Source organism: Hemicordylus capensis, chromosome 4, assembly GCF_027244095.1.
Source record: "Hemicordylus capensis ecotype Gifberg chromosome 4, rHemCap1.1.pri, whole genome shotgun sequence".
In the NCBI taxonomy this organism is placed as follows: Eukaryota; Metazoa; Chordata; class Lepidosauria; order Squamata; family Cordylidae; genus Hemicordylus; species Hemicordylus capensis.
This window is the reverse complement of record NC_069660.1, coordinates 288,655,261-288,682,382: the sequence shown is the minus strand read 5'-3', so window position 1 is coordinate 288,682,382 and position 27,122 is coordinate 288,655,261. Positions and strand designations below refer to the sequence as shown.

The window sequence follows — 27,122 nt, the reverse complement described above, 5'->3', positions numbered from 1 at the left end:
ATTCAGCAAAAAAAATTTCTTCCAACCAATTAAGGTTTTAGAAGTCAGTTTCCAAGAATTCCACTATCTAAAGTGTACATGAATCTAGCCTTTAATGGCATATTAAATTTCTAGAATACTATAAGGTCTAATATATAGCATAAACTACCAAAAATGTGGGGTTCAACAGATTTGCAGTCTCAAGATCAAATTAGACATAATGTCAGTTAAGTGCAGCCACATCTCCAGTGTTTCCCCGCCTTCCTTTCGTTCTTTTTTTCTCTTTCCTTTTTCTCTAAAACCAGTTGTGAGGGAGGTTCAGAGGTGCACCTCAGTAATTTTGGATCCTGAACCTAAAGGCCTTTTGCTGCCCGCCCGCCCACCCCCCAAGTTAAGTATCATCCCCCTAGCCACTACATACAGACAAACTGTGACACACACAGTGAGGCTCTCCACATGAGCAGTGTGGAGAGCCTTAGAGGGTTCTGCGGGGAGAGTGGGCTTAGCCCACCCTCCCCGCAGATGATCAGCGAGCTCCCTTGGGCAGCTGGATCAGCCGCCCACACAGCTACCAGCTCCGTCACAGAGCCAATAGGGGTTCTGGGGATCAGGGGCTGCCTGGCCCCCAGAAGTCCCAGGATGCCCCACGTGAGTGCACAGGGCATCCCAGGGAAACCCCCAAGGGCGGGAGGCTTGTTGTAGCCTCCTGGTCGGGGGTATACTTGTGTGTCGGCGTGGTGTGGAGCAGCACCATAGCAGCACATGATTAACTAAATGGGGTTAGTAGAGCACTCGCTCCACTAACCTCATTTAAAGGGAGGGATATTTTGTGAGGTTTGCTGCTGGGAGCCACACGGCTCCCATGGCAGCACACGACCAGGAGGAACTGGGCTAGGCTCCCTTAGCCCAGTTCCTCCTGGTTGTGAGAATAGCCTCAGAATTTTTAACACTTGGGTTCTTGAGGACACAAACAGCAACTGAACATTTGCATGGATAGTCCTGCCACTTAAATTAGCTGAATGCACTACCTTTTATACCAGAACATGATCAGGAAGCATCTAGCCCTACCACTGCTCTAAGGGGAATATCTTACAGTGCTCACATGTCGTCTCCCATCCAAATGCAAAGCAAGGTGGAGCAAAGGGGACAATTCATGCTTGCTACAAGACTAACTCTCCTCCCAGGGAGGAGCCAAAGCCCACAGTCCCTGCTCAGATTGGCCAATAGCCACGGACTGTGGGAGTTGTAGGCCAACATCTGCAGGAAGGCCAAAGTTGAGCAGCCGTGACATAAACACACACTAAAAACAATGATAAGCACCCTGCAAACTTGGTTGATAGAAACTTGGGTGGGTTTGTACAAAAGTACAAAAACAGTAAATTCCAACCTTGGAGAAGACAGAAGCAGAATCAATATCCCCCTGTCTTGCCTAAAAAAAAAGAAAAAAAGCACAAACAAGAGCTGAGTGCGAGGGAAGAAACGAAAACTTACAGTTTTGCAGGCAGACTGAGGCCGCGCCACAGATTCCACCACCTTGCTGGGGCTGGCCTGGTTCCCACTGCCACCGTGTTCCCCTGTCCTGCCTGAGCACATGCTGCAATTTTAAAAAGCCAGAGGCGCACGCCAGCATGGTTGCGTGGCACAACTTCTGGGTCCCAGCAGAGCACGGCGGAGTGGGCGGGCCAAAGGTAGTGTGGTACTGCATGGGCCAGCCAGAGGCAGCCTACCAGTCCTCCACACCCAATCCAGGAGGGAATTTGGGGGCTTCAAGGCCTGCAGGGCATCGGACTTCCACCTAGAACTCCAATGGAAAGGGTACCTCTGGGGAGGCTAACTTAGATTAGGGACATGGTGCAGGGGCAGGCACGCCCCGCCAATGCTGCCATACTAATCCGAATTGCTCTTCCCTGAAGTGGATATTAGCTGCAAAAGGGAAAATATACAGTCACAACAATTTTTCCTTTCACAGCTAATAGCAGCTCCATGGGGATAATTTTCATTGAGGAATCAGCATGGGAGAAATGCTTCCCCCACACTGTCTGCAGCCCTGATATAGACTGGGACCTCCTGTAGCAGATTTTAGAGGGGGGCAAAAGACACCTTCAGGCATCTTCAACGTCTATTTATTTATTTATTTATTTATTTAATTCATGTATTGCCCTTCCAAAATGGCTCAGGGCGGTTTACAATTAAAACAAACCACTAAAACAGTAAAGAGTCATGCTAGTTTGGTGCTCATTTATTTTGATAAATGAACAAAAAGTATATATTAATCTTAATATTAACTCAATCTATTAATTATCTACTACAGCTGCTCTTCTCAATCCAAATAAGCACATATAGCCCATTCAAAAGGGATTAAAATACCACTAAATAGCTGCTTGGCAGGGAATGGGGAGCAAAGAGACTGGCTGACATCCAGAATAACAAAACACCAATACTACAAGAGAAGCAGTGATGCTTCTGGAGAGTTCAACTAATTCACATCTAATCCACATGCTGCGGCAGGGGGCAAATTTCAACAATATCACAGCATTTAGGGGCATATTTTGGGGTGGTACAGAGTGCTTCTGGAGGAAGAGGAGTTAATCAACATTTGCCTTCCCACACACATGCAAGCGGTGGTGCAGCATTCATCTAGAACTCTTCAGAAGCACTGATGTGCTACATTGGTGCTTCTGCCATAGCACCACTGCATCTTTAATTTGGATGTTACTCACCAAATTTAGGTTCTGCTTCACCTCTTGAACAGCTTAGTGGAATTTTAACTTTTTTAGAAAGGTACCCACAGAGGTCTCCTTTGTACAAGCAGTTCTCCATCCACCAGAAGATATGAGTACAGAACCCCCCTAAGTGGATCAAGGTGCCTGGGTTCTATACTACAGGCTGGTCCGGCAGCCTGCAAATTGCAATCTCCTAAACTAATCTTGGATGTGTTTACTCTTTCCCTCTTGGTTTGCCAAGTAGGAAACTTGTCTCAGCAAAATAATTTCTAGGACTGCAAATTTGGGCTCAGATCCAAATGTAAGCCAGTCACAAAAGAAACCCACGATATCATAAAGGGACACATAAGTAAATCCATTTCTCCAAATCTCCTGGTGGGTACATTTAGCTGAATTTTAGTTAAGCCACTTTCAGTATGTCAAGTTCTGGATGTCCTGTTTCTGAGCAGAAATTCCTTTGTACCAAGAAATTTGTTAGGCAAAAAGTATGGATGGGTAAATAAAGAGTGAGGTCTGTGACAACTTTGAGAAGGTCTGGTGAACAATATCTGAAGAAAACAGGAATTGTACGCAAATAATGGCAAGCAGAGAAAGGGGAAGAGTTAGTCATAATTATATTTACACAGGCTGAGATTATCATTCTGTATATTCTACATTAAACAATGAACACACAAAAGGGATGATTGGTGGACAGGTTCAAGAGAGATAGGTCTGTTTGTTCTAGATAGAATCTGAAGGACCAAGTGTGCAAATTTAGATTGCTTCTGGACAAAGCTTTGCTCCTAGATGCTCAGGTTGCAGCTCTGGCCAGGAATTCATGCACTGGTCCTAATTCAGATCAGTTTGCGGTTCTGCAAACCAATTCATTCTGGTTTGGCCCAACCACAAGCCCGTTTGGTAGTTCAAGGATGGCACTGGGAGGGTGAGGAGTGGCACCTTTAAAAGTAAGCAGGTCCTTACTTGCATGCCCGTTGCTCCAGGCAGCTTCCTGCTGCTGCAGCGCTCCCCCCAGCAGCCCGCATGAACTAACCGGTTCGCAGAACCACAAACCAGTCTGAAGTCAGTTTGTGCACATGCCTAGCCAGGAGAGCCTTTTATCAGTTAAAACTGATTAAGCTGGCAGTATTACTTCCTTGACAGCAAGGACTAAGTCACTGCCCTCCATGTTCTGATAACCTCTTGAACTGATTACTGTAATATACTGTATTGAAATGAGACTGCCCCTGAAGAAACTTCAGCTAGTGCAGATTTTGAGGGCCCACCTTGTGACTGGGGCAGATTATGAAGACTGATATCTGTTCATCTGAACTGGATGCCGGTGTGTTTCTGTCTGAGCCTGTCTGAGGATAGGAACATAGGGAACATAGGGAACTGCCATATACTGAGTCAGACCATTGGTCTATCTAGCTCAGTATTGTCTTCACAGACTGGCAGCGGCTTCTCCAAGGTTGCAGGCAGGAATCTCTCTCAGCCCTATCTTGGAGAAGCCAGGGAGGGAACTTGGAACCTTCTGCTCTTCCCAGAGTGGCTTCATCCCCTGAGGGGAATATCTTCCAGTATCCAGATACTGGATACCTTTAAAGCCTTGTCTGGCCTGAGTTCATAATACCTGTAGGAGCTGCTTTTCCCATAATGAACTTTCTTGGACCTTGATATCATCAAGAAATATCTTGCTTGAGTTCTCTTTTCAAGACATTCAATCTGGTGATGCTCAGAACATGAGCTTGATATTCGCTACAGTGCTCTAATAACTAAAGGAGCCCTGCAGGGACATAAAGAGTTTGGAAACTGGTTGTGTTTCTTCCTTCTTCTGCAGCCCAGCAGCAGTGGAAGAGGAAAGTGGATTTTGTGGCCTTCCCCTCCCTCCTAAAGAATAATTCACTTTCAGGAATGTGTTCCTGGGGATTCTCACACAACCCTCAGGGACGTACATTCCTGCAACTGAATAGTCCTTTAGGAGGGAGGGGAAGGCAGTGAAAATCGCTCCACCCTCCACTGCTGCTAGGCTGTGTTCTATACTATACACTATACTGTGTTATATACTACTGTGGTAGAAGAAATGAACACAACTAATCTCCATGCTGTTTGTATCCCCACAGGACTATTTCCATTGTCAGAACACTGCAGGGAATGTCAGTCAGGGTCTTCTCAGTAGTGGAGCCATAGCTATGAAATATTTTTCCTAGGGAGGTCTGCCAGTCCACCACTAGATAAGCATTTGACAGCGTGAAAACCTTTTTAAGATTCTCAGATAGTGGGTCTCTAGAATTTCATGACTGCTACTTGCATTTTGTGTTTTTATACAGTTATATATTATATAAATGTTTTTAAACTGTATTAATTCTGTAAATGTTTACATTCTTCTCTGTGTAAATGTTTACATTTCTACCTTGACTATTCTATAAAAAGGCTGTTTTGTTTTTTAAAAAAATTATCTATTATGAAGAACTGAGCAAGATATACATGCTAGGCATGTATATGTACAGAATGAATGAAGATGATGAGTGTGTGTGTGTGTGTGCGCGCGCGCGCGCAAGCCAACAAACAGGCCAGTGAACGGGCAGGCAGCTTTCTGCCAGGGGGAGAAAGCGGCGGCAGCCGGGGGGGGGAGGGAGGGAGGGAGAAAGCGGCGGCAGCCAGGGGAGGGAGGGAGGGAGGGAGGGAGGGAGGGAGAAAGCGGCGGTGGCCCGAAAAAAACAGAGAGAGAAAACATTGGCCAGAGAGAAAAAACTTTGGAGGTGGGAAGACGGGAGAGGAGGGGGGAGGGCTGAGAACAAGGGGCCGAGAATGAGGGAGAACTAGAGGCGCAGATGCTCTGTGCCCGGGCCAGCTACTAATAAATCACTTCTCTGAACCAGCGACATATTACTAATTACTATGAGGACTGATACTGTGTTAGAAAATCACAGGGTATCACATAAACAAGCACTTGTTGCTTCAGGTTAATCATCCCCTCATTACCTTTTTATGAAGCCCTGCTTTCTCCCTCTATCTTATCTTGTCTATCTTACTTAGACTGCGAGCTTTCTGAGGCAGGAATTATGGCATCTGGCATTTATGGCATTTGGTAGAATACAGGAGGGTTTTACCATTGCCATCTCCCTTGCAGTATGAGATGATGCTTTTCAGTATCTTCCTATATCGCTGCTACCCAATATAGGTGTTCCCCACAGTCTAGGAAACATACCAACAGGGATTCAAACCAGCAACCTCTGGCTTGCTATTCAGGTCATTTCCCCACTGCAACAATAATTTGTAATAACATATTGTGAAGTCCAACTTGAAAGCCAAGGCTACAGTGTGATATCCAAAGAAATCCTGTGAAAAGCAGTCCAAAAGTTTGAAACTAAGTTTTAGGCAAGAGATAACCTAAGAATGTGATAACCAGCAAATGTGCACAATCTTCTTTCAATTTATTTTATTGTTTTCCTATAGCTATATAACTTACCTCATGTAAGTATAACTTGTTTCATGAATACTCCCTAACATCACAAATTCTTCACTGTGCTCTCTCCTTTTATTTTTACTTGCTTTTGAAGTCATCCCTCTTCATCTAAAATACTGAAATGTCTTTCTCAAATGCTGTATATCTTCTATGCCATGTACTGATTTAAAAAGAAAACAGGGAAAGAAGCTCTAATGACCACATGACAGTGCTACCTTTTTCTACCAGCCAGAATGGCTCTCTTTCATTGGGCTAGTTCCCACAACGCCACAATGCTGGCTGACAGGGGGAAAAGAGATTTGCAAGGCGTGCACGCTCCTGATTTATGGTTGTAAGAATCCAGAAATTTGGGGTGATGTCAGGATAGCAGGCACCACACCAACCTGACTTTTAACGAAGATCAACAACCTTAGAAAATCCCTGTTAAATGATGGGCTGGTGTGGTGCTAACCCATCACCAAACATTTTGAGCTTATATCCAGAAATCAGAAGCATTTACATGCACACCTCACTAATCTCCCATTCCGTCAGCCGGCACTGCAGGGATCGTGAGAACCAGCCCACTGAAATCTGCTTGAATCAAAGAAATGTGAATATTGGCAGATAATGTAAAACTCATACAACTGCAACTGACTAGAGCAAATTACTATTGGCCCCCTTTCCCACTTCCACTGCCAAACCTTCAGTTATACTGTTTGCTGCATATGAAATGGCCTCTCCTTTCCTATGAAGCATATTCCTTCCCTTTGGGTTCCTCAAGACACTTCTTCAGCAATGATTTTCCTAAGCCCTAGGGGTGGTGGAAATGCAAGTGTCTGGTCTTACGAGCTCAGTAAAATCATTGCTGAAGAAGTGTCTATCACATCCTTGCTGTTCATTGTCACAGACCAAGACAAATTGTCAGAGTTGACCAACAAAATACAGCAGAAAAGCATTGCATCCCATCTCTTAGGGCCACTTCCAACATTACTTTAAGGCATGAGCATGCATATCAGTGCATTCAAATTTCATAACGTATAATTAGAGGCAGCTTCTGAAATGTTGCCCGTGTGTACACATTTTCTTTCCTATGTGGCATTTTCAAGCAAATGAAGATAGGTGTGCATGCTTATATCTTTAAAATAAATAAATAAAAACACCAGCAACAACCTTAGGAGCAGCTACCAGCTATTGTTTTTCTACTAGTGCCTCCAAAAATGTTATTGGATTATTTATTTATTGCAGTAACATCTTGTCATTAGCACATATTCAGTTTGCCATGAACTATAATGTTCAGGTCTTTCTTATAGCACTATTACTAGCGGAGCCACTTAAAAAAGACTTTACTCATTTATTTTTAAAAAATCAAATAAGAGTGACAGAGTATAAAAAGTAAAAAGCACTCATAATATATGTTTACTTTGAAAATATTTACCCTATCAAGACAGCTGCCAAGACAATAATATGTCCCTCCAAAATTCAATATGAAAAAATAAACAATAACTCAAATCTATCAAAGCAGCACTAGAAGCATGCAGCCTTCAAATTCCTGGAAAGCCTACTAGAATAAAAATACCTTGCAATATTTCCTGAAGCTCAGCAAAGAAATGCACTTACTATTATAGCATTCCAAAGTGTAAGTGCCACTGCCAAAAAGGCCCTACACCTTTAAAAATCCCAGGGACCAGGGAACCGTAGCACCTAGAAATTTAACTCTGGCATCAAGACTGTGATATTCAGAAGTAGAGTTATTTAATAAAATCTTTCTTGTTCTAAATATGTTACTGGCAAAGGGGATAAAAATAATCCCATTTACCCTCCCACTCCACAATGTATGACACTAAATCCAGTAATTTTGTCAAGTATCCATTCGCTTTTAAGTTTTGGGGCTAGCTCCAAGATCAAAAGAAAATTTGTCAAGGCCTGCTCTAATCTACAGCTGCTTGTTTTTATTGTTGATGAGATTTTGACAAAGCATATCCTGATGACCTTAACAAATGGAGTTAGGTGTGTTTAGGTGAGCAGAGGAACTCCCTGAGGTACACGTCTCAAGGAGATGGAGGGTTTTACAGATCAAAGACATTACAATAAACTGAACCTGGAAGCAAACTGGAAGTAATATTGTTGCCATAAAATAGGTGGTTATGTTCTCATCTTTCTGTTACTGCAAGAAAGCATGCTGAAGGAATCTGCATCAGGTGAATTATCCAATCCACCTGTAAGGGCAGTCCCACACATTACAATTGGTGATACTTAATGTTACAAAGGGAAGGATGATTACTATGAGGTCTTTTAACGTCTATGGACTTCATACAACAATTGCACCTACTCTTGGAAAACAAAATAAAGGAGGGTGTAAATCCCTACCTATAGCCACCTAATGGTGGAGCGGGGAAGCAACCTGCCTAGAGAGCAGGAGGCTGTTGGTTCGAATCCCCACTGGTGTGTCAGGCAGCAGCGATATAGGAAGGTGCTGAAAGGCATCATCTCATACTGCGCTGGAGAAGGCAATGGTAAACCACTCCTGTATTTTACAAAGAAAACCACATGGCTCTGTGGTTGCCAGGAGTTGACAACGACTCAATGGCACAATCTTTCCTTCCCCCACCCCGCCCCTAAATCCCTACATAGACTGCTGGCCTCAGAAATGGAGAGGGGGGAAATTTCTCATCACTCTTCTCCTCCTCCTGTCCAATCACTCTTTCTGTTTTAGCCCCTTTGCACTCTTCGTGCTACCTCAGGGAGCTGGCTAACTGAAATACCCCCAACACAGCCTTCAGTGCTTATATCTTAAAGCTCAATCCTGCTCCCCTTTATCCTCCATTTCCTCTTCCCCTGTCCTGTTTCCCAACCCCCTTTGCTCTCTTCTTAACCAGTTCCTTTTTCCCCTTTCCCCAGGTGCAGCCTGGGATGCCGCACTTCTGGCAGTGAGCAGTGTTGCATGCTGACCAGTTAAGTTCCATGTGCTCTCTGGGGGCCTGGGGCTTGCAGGGACTCTTGAGCTTGCTGAAGTCCCCATTTCCAGTGTGACTTTGGAGCCTGTTGCTGTCATGGCGTTCAATGTGGCTTCCAAGCCCATCAGCATTCCAAGCTCTGCACAGCTTTTGAGCCTGCACTTTCAAGACCCCAACAGAGGGAAAGAACTCCATTGATCTCATTTTCATGTAAGCAACTCAGCAAGTATACTTTACAGGAAACTGAAACATCACCCATAAATATTCTTCTAAGCCTCTGATTGTTTCTTGTATAGAAGTAAACTTATTTAGAAATAGATAGATCTTTGTCATATTTATCATATCAAAATTAACAGGTTCATAACTTGGGAGAGCTCCTGGACCCGGAGTCTCACCCTGGTGACTCAGGGTCTCACCATAGTGAATCAGGCTGAGCCTGTGGCCAGGAGCACTTTTTACCAGCTGTGATCGATTCGATAACTCCACCTGTTCCTTGCGGAGAATGACCTGAAAACAGTGGTACACCAGCTGGTAACCTTCAGGTTGGGCTACTGCAATGCATTCTTTGAAGGGCTGCCTTTGTTTGTAGTTCATAAACTTCAGTTAGTTCAAAAAGTGGCAGCCAGATTGGTCTCTGGCATATCCCAGAGAGACCACATTATGCCTGTTCTTAAACAATTGCACTGGTTGCCGATATTTATTATTTATCCTATATAATAAAGTGCCTGGCGTGCGTCCATGTCTTCGAAGGATGGTGTCTGCGTCCGTGTCTCCCTCAGCTGTTCTGGGCATGCGCGGCGCTGGCACCAGGCGGCCATGTTGCCCGGTTGGTCGGCCCAGCCGTGGGGAGGCCAGAGGCGGCAGCGGAGGGTCCGGGCTGGCCGCGGCGAGGCTAGAGGCGGCGGCGGAGGGTCCGGGCTGGCCGCAGCAAGGCCAGAGGTGGTGGCAACGGGACCGGACAAGCCTGGGGGGGGAGGGTAGAGGCAGCGGCAACAGGACCAGCCAAGCCGCGCGGAGGTTAGAGGCGGGGCGGCGGGCAGCACTCTGGGCGGCGGCGGCGGGACCAGCCCAGCCGTGTGGAAGGCCAGAGACGGCGGCAACGGGACCAGACAAGCCAGGGAGAGGATAGAGGCGGCGGCAACAGGACCGGCCAAGCCGCAGGGAGGGTAGAGGTGGGGGCAGGGAGCAGCACTCTGGGCGGCGGCGGTAGGTCCAGCCCGGCCGCGTGGAAGGCCAGAGGCAGCGGCAGAGGGTCTGGCCCGGCCCCGAGGAGGCCAGAGGCGGCGGCAACGGGACCGGCCAAGCTGCGGGCAGGGTAGAGGCGGCGGCAATGGGACTGGCCAAGCCACGGGCAGGGTAGAGGCGGCGGCAACAGGACCGGCCCAACCACGGGGAGAGAAAAGACGGCGGCAGCACAGGCAGCAAACACAGCAAAGGGCATGAATTTTCGGGCCCCAGCCGCCCATCCGTCCAAACGGCAAAAGATAAAGTGACACACAAGCACCCCCCCCAAAAAAGGAAAAGAAAAAAACCTTGCTGAGGATGAAATACAGATCTAACAAACAGATCGACACAACCCTACTAGCGCCTGTTAATTTAACGGGCTTAAAATTACTAGTTAATAATAAATAATATTATTTATTAATTATATAGATATAGATATAGATATAGATATGGTCTCTGGGTCATCTCGAAGAGGCCATATTACTCCTATATTACAGGTGTTACACTGGCTGCTAATAGGTTTCCAGGAAAAATACAAAGTGCTGGTTATAACCTATAAAGCCCTAAACAGCTTAGGCCCACGGTATTTAAGAGAGCAACTTCTTCTGCACGATCCCCATCGTCCACTGCGCTCGTCAGGGGAGGCTTGTCTGTGGCTGCCTTCAAGTTGTTTGGTGGCCACTCAGGAACGGGCCTTCTCAGTTATCGCTCCGAGATTTTGGAATGCACTTCCCGCTGACCTAAGACTCTCCCCATCTCTAGCGGTTTTTAAAAGATCTTTGAAGACTCATCTTTTTAACCAGGCTTTTTAGCTTTTGTAATTTTAAATATTGTAAATTGTTTTTGTTTTAGGCAGCTTTTTGGAGTTTTAATTGATTTTAATGTTTTGTTTATTTGTATTGTTTTATGATTGTGAACCGCCCCGAGACTTTGGTTTGGGGCGGTATAGAAATATATTAAATAAATAAATGATAAAATTAATGTATTTATCTATTGAATTTATATACTGCCTAATATAAAATCTCAAGTTTGGGTGGTATATAAATTTGATAGATAGATAGATAGATAGATAGATAGATAGATAGATAGATAGATAGATAGAAATCATAATAGATAAAAACACATTAAAATTTTAAAAATTATATTTCGGTTAAAAGCCTGGGAAAATAGGTGCATCTTCAGGGTCTTCCTAAAAACAAACAGAGAAGGAGAAGCTCTTATTTATAGAGAGTGCGTTCCAAAGCCCAGGGACAGCCACAGAGAAGGTCCAGTCCTGAGCTGTCACCAAACGAGTTGGCGGCAATAATCTCCAGATGATCTTAATAGGCAACAGGGTTCATGATAAAAGGAAGGTGCTCTCTTAAGTACCCTAAGCCTAAGCCATTAAGGGCTTTATAGGTAATAACCAATACTTTGTGTTTTGTTCGGAAACATATCGGCAGAGAGCACAGTTCTTTTAGAATCGGTGTTATATGGTCTCTTCAGGTAAACCCAGAGACCAATTTGGCTGCCTCATTCTGAACCAAATGTAGTTTCCAAACTACGTACAAAGGCAGCCCCATGTAGAGTACATTACAGTAGTCAAGCCTAGAGGTTACCAGCATATGCACCACTGTTTTAAGGTCATTAGTCTCCAGAAATTGATGTATCTGGCGTATCAGCCGAAGCTGATTAAAAAGCACTCCTGGCCACATCCTCAACCTGAGAAACCACGGAGAGTTTGAGATCCAGGAGCACTCAACTACGAGCCTGATCTTTTCGGGGGAGTGAAACCCCATCCAGAACAGGCAGATCTAAGTCATCTCTCGGATCCCGACCCCCTACAGACAGTACCTCTGTCTTGCTTGGATTCAACTTCAGCCTGTTATCCCTCATCCAGCCCAATATTGCCTACAGGCAGGCACTCATACCAGTTACGGATGAAGCCGGTATGGAGAAATAGATCTAGGTGTTATCAGCATATTGATAACATCCCAGACCAAACTTCCTGACGATCTCTCCCAGCAGTTTCATGTAGATGTTAAAAAGTATTTGAGACAGTATGGACCCTTGTGGAACCCCACACTTTCGTTCTCGCTTTTCAGAACAACAGTCTCCAAGTGATACCATCTGGAATCTGCCAGAGAGGTAGGAACAAACCACTGTAAAACAGTGCCACCCAATCCCACCTCCTTCAAACAACCCAGCAGGATAACATGATATCAAAAGCCACTGAGAGAGCCAAAAGGATCAGCAGAGCCACACTCCCTCTGTCGATCACCAATTAGAGATCATCCATCAGGCTGACCAAGGCAGTCTCAACCCCATAGCCCACGTGAAAGCCAGTCTGGAAAGGATCTAAATAATCTGTGCCATCCAAAACTGCCTGGACCTGAGAAGCAACCACTCACTCAATCACCTTGCCCAACCAAAGAAGATTAGAGACAGGTCTGTAATTAGCTACTCTAAGGGATCCAATGCAGGTTTCTTCAAATAAGGTCTAATAATAGCCTTCTTAAGACAAGGAGGCATCCTGCTCTTCCTCAGAGAAGCATTTGATATTTACCAGACCCTATCTGATAATATGACAGTCAGACGGAATAAGCCAAGTTGGCAAGGGTCAAGAGAGCAGGTGGTAGGGCGTACAGACCAAAGCAGTTTGTCCACATCTTCAGAAGTAACAAACTGAAAATGAGCCTACAAGAGGGTTTGCTGAACACCTCTATGATAGACTCTGCAGTAACTGTGGAGTCTAGTTCAGCACGAATGCAAGATATTTTATCTTCAAAAAAGTTATTAAAAACATCACAGCAAGTAACAGGTGATTCCAAATTCTTATTCAAGGCGGAGGGGGCATGAACTAGCCCCCTCACAACCCTAGACAACTCAGCTAGACATGAATTTGCAGAAGCAATGCAGGCAGAACTGTCTGAACTGCTTCTATGCCGTCTGCACTGCCAGAGCACAGGTCTTCAAATGGGCTCTGTGTTGCAACCTATCGGATTTGCCCCGAGTCTTCCTCCACTTGTGCTCTAGTCGTCTACCTTGCCACTTCAACTCCCACAGTTCATCCAAATACCATGGGGCCAACTTTAACGCAGGTTGGAGAGGATGCTTAGGAGTGATTTTTTCTACCACTCTAGTAAGTTAATTATTCCATATTTGCACCAGAGCATTGACAGAATCACTAGCAGAGCCAGCTTGAAACCATTCCAAGTCTTCTTGGAATCCTTTTGGATCCAATAACCTTCTCGGGTGGACCAATCTAATGGGTCCTTCACCCCTACAGAGGTGGGTTGTGGCTGTGGGTTGTCACCACCTTAACCAAGTGGTGATCCATCCATGACAGGGAGAAATAACAAGGGTCCCCACCCACGGGACACCACCCTGATCAGAGCAAAACACCAAGCTGAACATGTGACCTGCATTATGCATCAGTCCAGAGACCACTTGGGATAGGACCATAGTCATTATGGTCGCTATGAACTCCTGAGCTGCCCCTGACAACCCGGTCCCAAAATGGACATTGAAGTCCCCCACTACAGACAACCTGGTCCACTCCAGTGCCAGCTCAGCAACCAGGTCCGTCAGCTCAGTTAGGGACTCCGTTGGACAACGGGGTGATCGGTATACCAACAGAAGTCCCAATCTATCCTTGATCCCTGGACTTAGGAACACACATTCAATATAGGCCAATTCCCTGACAGGGATCCTGGTAAGGTAAATAGTATTCTTATAGATCACAGCCACCCCAACTTCTCTCCCACATCCTCTCACCTGCTCCACCATGGAGTAACCCACTGGGAGGAGCTGGGACCAAAACGGGCCACTAGCCTCTCCCAACCAGGTCTCCATAACGCACACCAGGTCGGCATCTTCATCTAAGATCAAGTCATGGATTATCTCAGACTGACCTGGCATTACAAAGCAATAAAGTGAGGTTCTGTGAGCTGTAGGCATTGCTCTCCAAGGTCAAATAAGTAGTAGGCCTGACTGAGGGGAAAACCACAATTAAATTATTAACTTCCCTTCCCCTATTATGACCTATTGATCTGTCAGCACCAAATCTCGGTCAGTTCTCTACCATCACTGGAATAGCTGCCCCAGAGACTCTCCCTGCCTCCCCATCTTTGGACAACCCAAGCATACCTACAGCATACTCAACTAATCACAGGGCAGCAACAATATAACAGGAGGGTCCCTTCCAAGAGTCTAAAACAATGCATTGGCCAAGTTTTAGATATGTTTCCGGGCAAAGTATAAAGTGCTGGTTATTACATTTAAAGACCTGAATGGCTAAGGTCCAGGTTACCTAAAAGCATACCTTTCTCTACAAGATTACTGCTGCTCTTTATGATCATCAGGAGAGGTCCACCTTCAGATGCCTCCGGTTCATCTAGTGGTGACCTGGGATCAGGCCTTCTCAGTTGTCGCCCCTGCATTGTGGAACATACTCCCCGTGGATATAAGAGTATTATCTTCTTTGGAGGCCTTCAGGAGAGTCTTAAAGACCCATCTTTTTAGCCTGGCTTTTAATATCTAGTTTTAATTTTAATCTGGTTTAGATAATTTCTTTTATTTTAATTGTTTTATTATGTGTTTTTAATTTTAATGTAAATTGCCCTGAGCCACTTTTGGAAGGACAATATATACATTGAATAAATAAATAATAAATATTTTTTCTCGAGCTATCAAACCATTAATGGCTTGGAAAAAATAAGGAAATATTGTTATACTATTTTTTCATAATTCTAGAATAAGGGATTCCCCAATTAAAATCAACCTTCAACAGCTTTAGAATGCAGAATCAACTATGTATTCATAACCCCACCTTCACAAATGCTTGGAACTCAAAGGTCTGTAGTCAGTTTGACAGAAGGCAGGAATATTCCTAATGTATTAGTATTAGTAACATGGTAAAATCTTCTTGCTGAGGATAGTAGTCCTTTGGTACCCAAACCCTACATATCTGCATCAGCACATCAATCTGACACTGTCTCTGCAACACCATAATGTCAGAGCTTTCAGATTTGCTCTGGCACAACTATTGCAGCAATCTTAGGTTCAATTCATGTATGGCCCCTACATTTAGATGGTAAGGAAACATGGATGTTCATTTACTCCCACCATACTTGCGATGCATGATCCTGCTGAATGAATGAATAATTCCCACAGTCTTACCCGCATTTTTGAGTGGGAAGATTTCCACAAATCAACCATGTGTACAACTGTTTCTTGCTTTATGTTGTGATATAGCAGCAATGATGAAGCTTTTAAAGCTTCCCCAGCACACCTATGGAGGGACTGTGTGTTAACTGGGCCTCAGAATTGGGAATGCAATTACAATTAACACCCTAAATGGTTTGAGGCCAGGGTACCTAAAGGATCGCTTTTTCCCACTTGAGTCTACCCGACCCATTAGATCTTTCAGAGAGGCTCTCCTGCATGTGCAATCTCCCGCAGACGTTTATCTGGCAGCCATGAGAAAAAGGGCATTCTCAATGGTGGTTCCCAATCCAGAATTCCATCCCCAGTCAGACTTAGTTGGCTGCTTCTCTGGATTCTCTGCTTCCCCATATTTGGCTTTTCCAACAAGTCTTTTCTCAACTCTCCAGCACTTGATGTGTGCTGTGAAATATAGTTTTTCACTGGAACTGAAATGGTGTGTGGTCTAATAAATAATAAATATAAAAAACCACACAGCAGTTCCAGTTAAAACGGTTTAAAACTATATTAAAATTTTCTTATATACTGCCTCCTCTAGGCGATGAACAATGACAATGACAATCAATTTCAAAATTATCATCATCATCATCATCATCATCATTAAAGGGCAAACAACTGGCGAAACAGGTGGGTCTTAAGAAGGGCCTTAAAAGCAGCCAGGGAGGGGGCTGAATGAATTGGCGGGGGGTAGTGTTCCAAAGAAGAGGGGCAGCCACAGAGAAGGCCCTCCTACGGATCCAGGAACCACGCACTACACCAGGGCCCAGGACATTAAGGAGGGCTAGCTGAGAAGACCTCACAGGCCAGGATACAACCAGCCAAGAGAGGTGATTCCCAGAGGTATACAGGTGCTAAGCCCATAAGGGTTTTGTGGGTGAGAACCAGCACTTTGAACTGGACCCAGAAACGAACAGGCAACCTGTGCAGCGATCGTAAAAGAGGTGTGACACTATCAAATCTACAGCCACCCAAAAGGAGGCGGGCCACTGCGTTCTGGACTAGTTGAAGCTTCCGAATTGTTTTCAAAGGCAACTCTAGGTAGAACGTGTTACAGTAATCCAAACGAAAGGTAACAAAGGCATGAGTTACCGTTGCTTTTTGATATTGTTTTTACAATGAGTTTTATAATTGCTTTAACTTTTGTTTCAAGATGATTTGAATCAATAAGAGAAAACCAGGGTACGTGTGAATTTTTAAATAAAATAAATAAATGATTAGAGGCAGAATACTGTTTTAGAAGGATTGTTGATCTGACGCTGTTGGGAGCCTCCTACATTCCTGATACCATAAATAAAATAATGCTGCACTACTAAATGTTTAGTGTCTTGTAGGAAGAAATTGGCTTGCAGACAAAATGACATACTTTAATATACACCAACAATATTACACAGATGAGAAAACCTTCTAGGCCTGTGTTTTAGTCCACAGAACAAGTGTGGCAAGTGAATGAAAGACAAGCAATTGGTAACAATTACTGCAATTGGCACATAAGATTAACAGCAATATCAGCTTCTCAGCTATTCAATAAATAAGGTACTTTTAAAAGAGAGTGAGATCCCTTCCCAACCGCAGCAGAATTACTCTGGATAAACACAGTACAAACCAATAAAGGTCCCTTTTCCTCCACAGGAACACTGCATGGCTTCACAAAGTGCCTTCAAAAAACACAATCTGTCAAAAACAGGTGCCTCTGCAAAATAGCCATTTCACATCATCATCTTCCAGCAAATCCCAGCAGGAGTGGATGCTGACCTTATCAGTATTAACTCCTGCTGATTCCAACTCTGCACCACTTCTCTTTGTTTCTTCAAACAAAGCAAAGCAGGAAAAGGAGGGGCTGCAGAGTGTTAAGGGATATACAGACATACATGTATAAGGCCATGCATAATTTTGCCCTGGATAGAGGAAGAAAGAAAAAAAATTGATGTGACAGATGCTAGTGACACTGTTGAATGCTCTTCTAGTAAGCACTCAAATACCATAGTGACAGAGTCATTAGACAATCTGAATAAAATAGAAATAGCACACTAGAAAAACAGAAGAGAGCTAACCACTCAGCTAGTTTCCATTCTTCACTGTTTCTAAAACATTTGAACTGTATCTCTTACATTTAACAAAAAAGTTTTGATAAGAAGTCTACAAGTGTCAGCTCAATTTCTAGAATAAGTCATCTTACATGCAAAAATATATTTAATTCCAATGAATTTTTTGCAAATGAAGGAGATATCTGAGATAGCCAAACTGACTGACCAGCATTTTCAATATTTCTTTAAGACACAGAAAACAAACCTGTAAGTTACTTCTTCCTTTTAAAGAGAGTTACCTTATTAGGCTAGAAAAAACAAAACTTAGATTATGTTTTCACTTATTATAAGAAAAAGAAACAAACATATCTAGATTTGCACTGTCACACTGGCCTTCCTCAAGCATCAGCACAATGTATTTATTTTTAAGCATTAAAAAATTGTGAGGGATTTATGCACTCATCTTCTAACATTAAACAATTCAACCAGAGGGGGAAAATAAAACTTCGGAGAAAGAAATAATCTCTCTTTTCAAACCACCATATTATTAAAAACGTTTTATCATTGTACTAGCAAACAAGAGGTCAAGAGCCAAAGCATCATCATGTGCAACTTAAGTCACAATGTGCAGCATTGAAACAGCACAACGTAAATGCCCATAATGTTGTACCAATACAGCAACAGGTGCATTACTCTGCCTTGAATGGCTACTATCACCAGAACCAGTCTAGAGGAATAATGTAATACTGCTGCCCTGCACAAAAACAAACATGTAGAAGAGCAATGAGGGTGGGACTAGGAACAACTCAGCTTACTCATTTTTGAGCCACCATGGAATCAGCTATGCTACCACAAATGTACAATTTCTTTATAGTAAGGAGTTGGGATTAGATTTCCACTAGCATGCAGGATAGCATGATGGATCTCCTCACTTGCCTCATACTTGCTGCTCCAGCTACATCAGCACATGTCATTCTGTATGCTGTTCCCTGTACAGTTATCATCAGGATTCAGATGGCTATCTAAGATCTCCTGTTAAGACCTCACAAGAAAACACAAATTGACAAGCTGTCTGACTGATCCCATACCAGCTTTAAATGCTAACAAACCACAATGAATCCATGCATCATATATTACAGTTATATTTTAAGTGGGAAGGTCTTCCCTCTTTCCCATACTCAACTGTCTGGAAGAGATATTATTATGAAATGAATGCGAAGGTATATGAATATCTAAATTCCGCTAATGAAATATCAATCTAGTACATTTTGCAACTGTATGCATTTCTTCTCTTATAAATTGGATTGTGCTCTAATCACAAGACGTTTTTACTTACAGATTTAAACCTTTACTTATGTCTTTTTGAGTCACCCTTTCACAAACTATTGCTGAGCAACTCTGCATTAATCTATGAATAATAATTATGGATCTTTCAATTATAAAATAAAATTATTTTAAATATATATTTGTACCTACACAATGTATTTGCAGTTTAAAACAAGCATCATATTCCAACTGTTTGTTTAAGAAAATCAAAATTATGTTATTGTCACAGAGACTGTTATACACATACAGCTAGTAACTACAAAGGTGCCAAATACATTTTTAATATTAATGCTGCTATTCACTTATTGACGATATCACTGCTTGCTTTCATAGTTTAAAAGCAAAACTGTACATTATTAATCTGATGGATTTATAGATGTTTTATTTTTAAAATGCAAATTTTAAGATGTAGCAGCCTAATGTCTACAAATGTCTGCTGATTGTATATATTACTTCCAAATTATTATTGAGGATTGAAGTAGGAAAAGATAATTTGTTTTTTATATATAAAATGATGCTGGCTTTCTTCAAAGCACAGACATCTCATTTATTTATTTTATTTTATTTAATATTATTTGTTGTTATTAAGTTTTGCAGTGGAGTGAAGACTTTAAGCAACTGTCCTTCATATACAGATAAAAATTACTTGAACACAATGTTTTTGTCCACTACTATGTTACTGATGATACACTTATTCCAACACAAGCCATCATCTAAGCCCAAAAGCCAAGAGGAAGCTTTAAGCTGCAGATTTTGAATCAGCAGTTCAAAAAGACAATGGGTTAACATTACTATGACTGCCTAGTAATTTGGCTGGATATTTTTAGCACTATTTAAACTCACAAGCATTTATTCTGTGACAAAATATTACACTATGTCTGTTTCTCAAAATAAAAGCACAGTTGTATGTATTAAAACAGTATTGTAATAACTTTTTCTTCATAGAGCAATGAAGAATAATTTAGAGGTCAGGATGGCCATTACATAAGGGAAAAGGGGATATTTTCATGTGTGCTTACATGATGTTTGTGAAATGCAGAAAAGTCAAAGACTATCCCTTTTACAAAACCAATAACTCCATATAAATAATAGTTCCTAGGATAGACCAAAAAATAAGGAACATGTTGCAAGAGCACAAAACAAGTTTGCATTTCAGGCAGTCAGGGAAATTCTCTGTTCACAACCCATATATGTAAGAAACAACAATTCACAGGAAAAAAATGGAACTTTCTGAAACCACTGACAAACGGACCAGTGCTGAACCAATCTGAAAAGAGATAATGGAGCCGAGAGGGAGAGGAAGTATGAGCAAGACCAGAAACCATTCCTCCAAGCCGGCTTGGACAGCTCCCTGGTGCTGAAGTTTACTGATCAGCTCGGCAACTGTGCCTCCGTGGCGCCTGCTCCTGCCGCCTGCAAGGCGTGCGCCCTCCGCGCCAGTGTGGGACCCACAGGTGCAGGGACAAGGGCTGCTCCAGCCGGGCAGCAAGGAGCCGGCGAAGCAGGGGTGGGAGGGCTACACGTTGTTGGAGGAAAATGGCGGCTCTTGCAAACCCACCAGGAGCCAGACAGCAGAAAGCCTAGGCCTCGGCGGTGCATCTCCGCTCTGCTCAGGGTGTGCGGCAAGAGGCAGACGAGGCAGCAGGAGGAGACCGCGGGGGCAGAGCCCTGGGGTGGCGGCTGCGGCGGAAGGCGCCGCGTTCCAGGAGCGGCGAGATGCTCGTGTGAGCCTGGTTTGTGCGAGACCCCTTCCTCAGTCGCCACGCCGGCCGCCGCCTATTTATTAGACCATCAGCTTCACACACACACACACACCGGGTTACAACAGTACCTGTGCGGCCATATTGGGTGCCTGGCCCCAGTCCATGCCTTGGCGGCGAATAGGAGCCTCAAACCCGTGGAGGGGAGGGAGCCATTTGCCCTTTCCCTCCCTCCCCTCCAGCCAGGATGGACGGGGCAAAAAAGCAGCCACAACCACCCGGCGCACATGCACAGAGTCTCAAGCAGCCTCCGGTTTCCCCCAAATCACTCCCATCCGGAGTCGTCCACCACCACCACACACCACGCCGCCTGCCCGCACACGATACAGGCGATGCCCCCGGGAGGGGTGGAAAGCCTCCCTCGCCCTCTCCTCAATGAATGGGCCACCCAGCACCGAACAAACAAGCCAACCAGCCAACGCGGGAGGAAGAAAGTCGCCCTTACTTGAGCACGGACTGCTCCTTCTCTTCTTCCTTCTTCTGGCGATCCATGACGGCCTGGATGATCTTCCTCTCCTCCTCCGTGAGGTGGCTGAGGTCGGGCATCTCGGACTGAGGTGGAGGAGGCTGAGGAGGAGCAGCGGCAGCAGCGGGGCCGCCCCGGGGCCCAAGAGGAGCCGACATATTTGGTGGATGGAGCTTCAGCAACACTCTAGCGTGGCAAACACTGGGCTAACTCAGGCGGTGGCAGCAGCAGCAGCTCAAGCAGCCGCCGCCACCGGCGCTGTGTGAAATACATACAAATCAATATACGTTTTAAATCAATCGGCAGCCTAATTAATGCCCTGCTGTGGGGTGGGGGTGGGGGAGAGCAGCGTCCTTGGGGGGGGAGGGGTGCGTTGGGTGACGAGAAAATAAAGGGGGACACACACACACATACAACACACACAAATCCTGTCACCTGCTCCCTGGTGAGGGGGGGAGAAGAGTCAAGACAGTATTAATATGGTTGGGGGGTGTGGGTGGGATGGGGAGAGGACGACTGAGCCGAGCCCAGGGGGAAACGGAGGAGGGGATCCAGACCAAATGAGAAGGGGCCAGGGGTGGTGGGGGAGTCAAGCACGGCGTGCTGAACCCTGAAGGTTAAGGGCCGGGGTGAGCCAGGGGTCGTGGGGTTGCTGGGTGGGTATAGAGTGGGGTGAGGTGAGGCTGGGGGGGTCGAGCAGGGGGCTCACGCCGCCCACCGGAGGCGCCCCCCGGTCCTGGCCAGAGAGGAGGTCGCCTGAGACCAGAGCCAGGGCAGGGGGAGCCCTGGGGGTGAGGCCGGGGGGCAGGGGGCTCGAGGGGCAGGCGGAGGGGCCGGAGCGCCGGGCTGACGCGTGCTGTCGTGATGGCGATGGCGATGAGGAGAAAGAAGCCCCGCTGGCACCCTGGAGCAGCGCAGAGCGGGATAAAACCCCTGGGGGCGAGGGCGAGTCCCAGGCGCCGCCAGCAGCTCCCGCCGGCTCATAATTCCAACCCTCTGTCCATGGAGGGGACCGTGGGGCGGCGAAGCAGCTCCCGCCGGCGGCTTCCTCCTCCTCCTCCTCCTCCTCCACTACCAGCAGCAGCTGCTGCCGTTTCGGCCACCCGCGCTTCAGCAAGGCCCCGCCGCCGTCGACGCCGCCTCTCGTGGCCGCCTCGCTCGGCTGCTCTTCTCTCAGCTCCGCTGCTGGCTGCGAGCCGCCTAACCCATCGCATCGCGGAATTAAGGAGAAGAAGGGGGGGAGGAAGCACAAAGAGAGAGAGGGGGAGAAAAGGGGGGCCAAGCGGGGATCACGGGGAGGGAGTCCGCCTCCGCCTCATTGTCCTCCTCGCTCTCGCTCTCCCTTTTCCCTCTTGCCCCACCACCACCACCACCCCCCAACAGCGACGCTCCTGCCTTGTCGCCCAGGGCGCGAAAGGCGGGGGGAGAAGAAGGTGGCCTGGGGGAGGAGGAGGAGTGGGGCTGGGAAAAGCCGCTTCCCACAGCCTCGAGACTCTAGAGCAAGCGTGCGACACCGACACGACGCGCGTCGGCGACGGGGGAGAAGGAGGAGGAGGAGGGGGCGGGCGGGCTTTATTTTATTTATTTATTTATGAGCGCACAGGGGGGGGTGGTGGATGCGATAAGAATCACGCGAGGCAAGGAGGAGGAGCAGTAGCAGCCAAGCACCGGGGGGCGGCGCGCACGGGGAGGCCTCGCCTGGGCCCGACCGCTCCTGGAGTCCTGGCAGCCAGGCAGGCGGGGAAGGAGGGGCGGAGCGTCGGCGACAGAGAACTGCGTGGCCACACAACCGCTATTTACTAGAGAGAGAGAGAGAGAGAGAGAGATGGAGGCGGGAAAAGAACGAGCAGGAAAGGAGGGGCTCCGGAGAACGGAGGCGAGCCTAGAAAATCGCCTTATGAGAGGGAGGACGGGGCAAAGCGGCGGCGAGGCCGAGCCCAGCCCAGGGGAGGATATTATGGAGGAGGAGGACGGGGCACGGGCGGCGGATGACCGAGGCCGAGCCCAGCCCAGCCCAGATGGGGAGGGAAGCTGAGGAAGTTTCGGTTCCTGAAACGGCTCGAACCCAGACGCCGCCCGCAGGTCTTCAAGGCAGCACCTCACTCGAATTAATTGTCCCGCCATAACCTTAAGCCGCCCGGCCCAGTCCTCTTCATATTTCGAGGTGGCAGAGGAACTGGATAACATATGGTTATTTGTTTATTATTATTTATTTATTGCATTACTAGAGCGCCCCATCCAAAGGCTCTGGGTGGTGCACAACATTTTTTAAAAAAAAAAACACCACTAAATATTATTATTAATAATAATAATAGTTCGATTTCGATACTGGGTTGCTCGTGACGCCAGGGGAATCATGCTGAGAAAGAACAGGGCAAAGTGTGGGGCGCTCTGTGTTTGGAGGCGGTTACGGTGTTTGACAGCTTACAAAGAGCACAAAGAAGTGGCACTAGTGTGACCCGCGTCCCGCGCATTTTGCATATGAGCAGAAATCAAGACCAAGGTATAAGGCAGTGCCACCCAGCTGAAGTACAAATGGTTATTATCATTTTTGCATGGAGTCCTGCTGTCCCTCCCAAAACCTTAAATAGCTGTCATCCATGTCGTGGACTCCATCACAAAAACAGTACCACATTCCAGTTCAGGCAATAGTACATTTGCTCAGATATCTTGGCATGGTTTGCCTTTATTTTATTTATTTATTTATTTATTTATTTTTACATTTCTATACCGCCTTTCGTTAAAAGAAAACCCCAAGGCGGTTTACAAAAATTAAAACATACAATAAAAAGCAGTAAAAACATCAAGCTAAAAACAAACATAAAAACAAGACAACAGAGTCTTCATTAGTCTACTAATGAAGTAGGGAGGAGGCAGCAGCACTGTGAGAGAGCAGAGAAGGAATAGTGCAGGTTCAACTATGCCACCCACAGCCAGGCTTAGGGGCCCTCCCAGGGGCGTAACTACTATTAGGCAAGGGGAGGCGACTGCCTGGGGGCCCCCACGCCTTGAGGGGCCCCCCAGAGGCAAGTCGCATTTGTGTGTGTGTGTATCAGTGAGGGGCCTGTTTTAAAATTTTTAAAATAGTCTCTGGGCCCACTCCAGTCTTGTTACGCCCCTGGGCCCTCCTCTCCAGCAGTGTCAGAAATTCGCATTGCCTGTGCCACTTCTGACAGTTAACCCTTTTTTGTCTCTGCTGCTGCTGAGGAACTGTCTGGCGATCTGGATAGAAATTCACAAAGGGTGCTGCAACTGAACCCTTGCACCACCACCCCTGCTGCTTACACTGTGTTTGCTGAGCTGCTGCTGGGACTATTGTGGGGTGACAAGGCAAGGCAGCACAGCAGGGAACACCCGGCTGGAAGAGTTGCTCCTGCAGTCTGGAGGAGCAGTGACCGAGCAGGTGCAGGCTGCCGATCAGTGAGGGGCCTGTCCCGGCACGGGGCGATTGCCCCTCTCACCCCACCCTTACGATGGCCCTGATCACAGGAGCAGCACAAGGGAGCATCTTATGACACTCCCATGGTACAAAAATATGAATCGTCATTATTTTAGATAGACATTCCAAATATAATATAAAAACTATGTGGGCGTGAAATTTATAAAAAATATAGGCTGAGACATTTTTCTTCCTCATAGTATGAGAATTCAGGATCATGGAATAAAACTGATTGACACTAAGTTCAGGACAGGCAAAATAAAGTACTTCACAGAACACATTATTAACATAAAGCATATTTTGCAAAATATGTGGATTTTAAAGACTTAGACAAATTGAAGATAGCTGTTGCTAAATCTAACAGCCATGATAATTCAATGGACCCTCCATGCTCCAAGGCAGTATACAGAATCTCATATATTAGATGCTGAAGACAAACGATGGGAAACCATTGCCTTCATGTTCTGCTTATGTATTTCTCAAGCAGGTATCTGGTTTACTACTGTTGTGAACAGAATACTAGACTAGATCAATGCTTCAGCCAGCAATATGAGCATCACTGGTTATATGAAGTAAGGCAGGTAGTATTTGGCTGTGTAGATTATTCTGCATATATATGAAGTGCCACAGCTACCAACATGCCATTAGAATCACTAGTTTGCCTTCCATAAAATTGACATTACTGCATCAAATGTGCAGTCAATGGAGAATCAGGAAACAACAGACAGTGGCTGATACTCCAGAATAATGGTGTGCTTGCAGAATGAACACATTTGCACTAGCATGTGAAATTAGTTGTGCTAAAAACCAGGAATTTGTGCAAGAGTGTTATTGTGCTAAGCACTCTTGCACAAAAGTTTCCATTAAAACAAATGAGGCATGCCACAGTTACACAGTTGTTGCACAACCACAAGCATGCTTGTGGTAATGCAACACTAGTCTGGAGCACAAGCTCCAGATTTAACACAACTAACAAGCTCAACAGTTTTGCAGTGGTCCAACTTCTTCCCACAAGAGCCCCATTGCCCTGAGTATTAGCCAGTAGCTGCTTTAAGTTTAAAGCACAACTTTACACTTTAAGTGACAGCATAGTTTTTTTCTCAGCAGATACAAAAAGGAGAAATAGAAAGATTGGAAAGAGAATAATCACAGGTAATACAATATGGGAGTCGAAACTGCCTCAAGAGCTGTCAGTGTGCAGTGATTACCACTTTATATCTTCTGGGGGTTCACCCAGAGCATCCCAAGGACAGAGAAGGGTTTCTCCATTTGAGGACAGACAGTCCTGAGCTACCCTTTTTACCTCAGCCTATGTGTCTCATTGTTGCCTCCAGCAGTTTATGATCTGTTTACACATCTCATATGTCACTTCTCTATCCTGAGCTGTTTGCTTTAAAATGGCAGACAAAGCTGCCTTAGCATAATTCAGTACCTCTTCCAAATAAATTATGTACCTTCCGTTCTTTGACCTGCTCCTTCAGAACATTCACCTATGTGTAAAATGATCTTAAGGAATAGATCAGGGAATCTGACAATATATCAGTCAATGAGAAAGTGTTTGTGCTGATTGACGTATATGCTTGATTTGCAGCTGAAGTACCAACTCAGATAACTGAAAATCAGACATATTTGTATTTATCTTAAACATGAATACCTAACTTTTCCCTTCAAAGAGGTGCCGGCCAACAACAATTTAAACATAATGAAAGCCTATAAAAAGAAATAAGCAGATAAGGCAAATAAATAACATCAAGAAAAGCATAATATATAATCAATATGATGATCCCTTGCCAACCACAGTTTCACCAACCGCAGTTTTGAGTATATGTGGATGGGAAATTGTGACAGGTCTTGCCAACCATGATGAGTATCCATGTTTTGGTAAGGTTTCTTAGTGATTTTGGAGGGGTTTCAGGGATTTTTGGGGGGAGGGGTTCAGAGGTTCAATGTGCTCATTCCTCTTGGTGTCCCTTGCTGAACTTGCTGTCCCTTGCCAATTTAAAATGCATTTGAGTGATTTTGGAGGGGTTAAATGTCCAGAGGTTCAATCTGCTTATTCTTCTTACTGACTCTTGGTGATATTACAGGATTTTTGTTATTTTTAGCAAATGTTTTGTATTTTTTCCCTTTACTTTTAGGCTCTGTTGCCAGATTTGGCTTTTTTTTTAAGCCAAATTTTGGGTTACGGCCCATTTGACTCACGAGTAAACCCCTGAGGTTCAGGTCTTTTTGCAGTCATAGTTTCCCTAACCCCCTGTTTCCCATAGTCTTTAATGCCTTACGAACCGCTAATTTGCCAACAGCAAGGTTTTGCCAGAACAGAACCCTAGCAGTTGGCCAGCGATAACTATACCGCTCTTCAACCAAATTTCCAAATATATTCAGATAAAGCCTGTTGAAAAAGAAGCATCTTCAACCACCATTCAACACTGCCAAGGAAGGAGCCATTCTCACCTCCTTTGGAATTCCACATAGTGGGTATCAAAAGAAAAGGCCATCACAGGCTTGAACAAGTTCTGCTTCTGCTTGAACTTGTTAGAATTGTGTAACAATACAACTTTATGTGACCATTTCTTTGTTAGGCAGATTACTGACCAA

The 27,122-nt window shown here is 45.3% G+C and overlaps 1 protein-coding gene across 46 annotated transcripts in view; it reads right to left on the bottom strand.

The window, feature by feature from the left end:
* Positions 1–21,257, bottom strand: part of RIMS2 (regulating synaptic membrane exocytosis 2) — a 741,645-nt gene extending 720,388 nt beyond the window's left edge. For all 46 annotated transcript variants that reach the window (XM_053313368.1, XM_053313376.1, XM_053313396.1 and 43 more), the window contains exon 1: positions 21,065–21,257. In XM_053313368.1, the coding sequence (XP_053169343.1) occupies positions 21,065–21,243 (179 nt within the window). In that variant the 5' untranslated portion in view covers positions 21,244–21,257. The remainder of the gene's footprint in view (positions 1–21,064) is intronic.
* Positions 21,258–27,122: the final 5,865 nt, after the last annotated feature.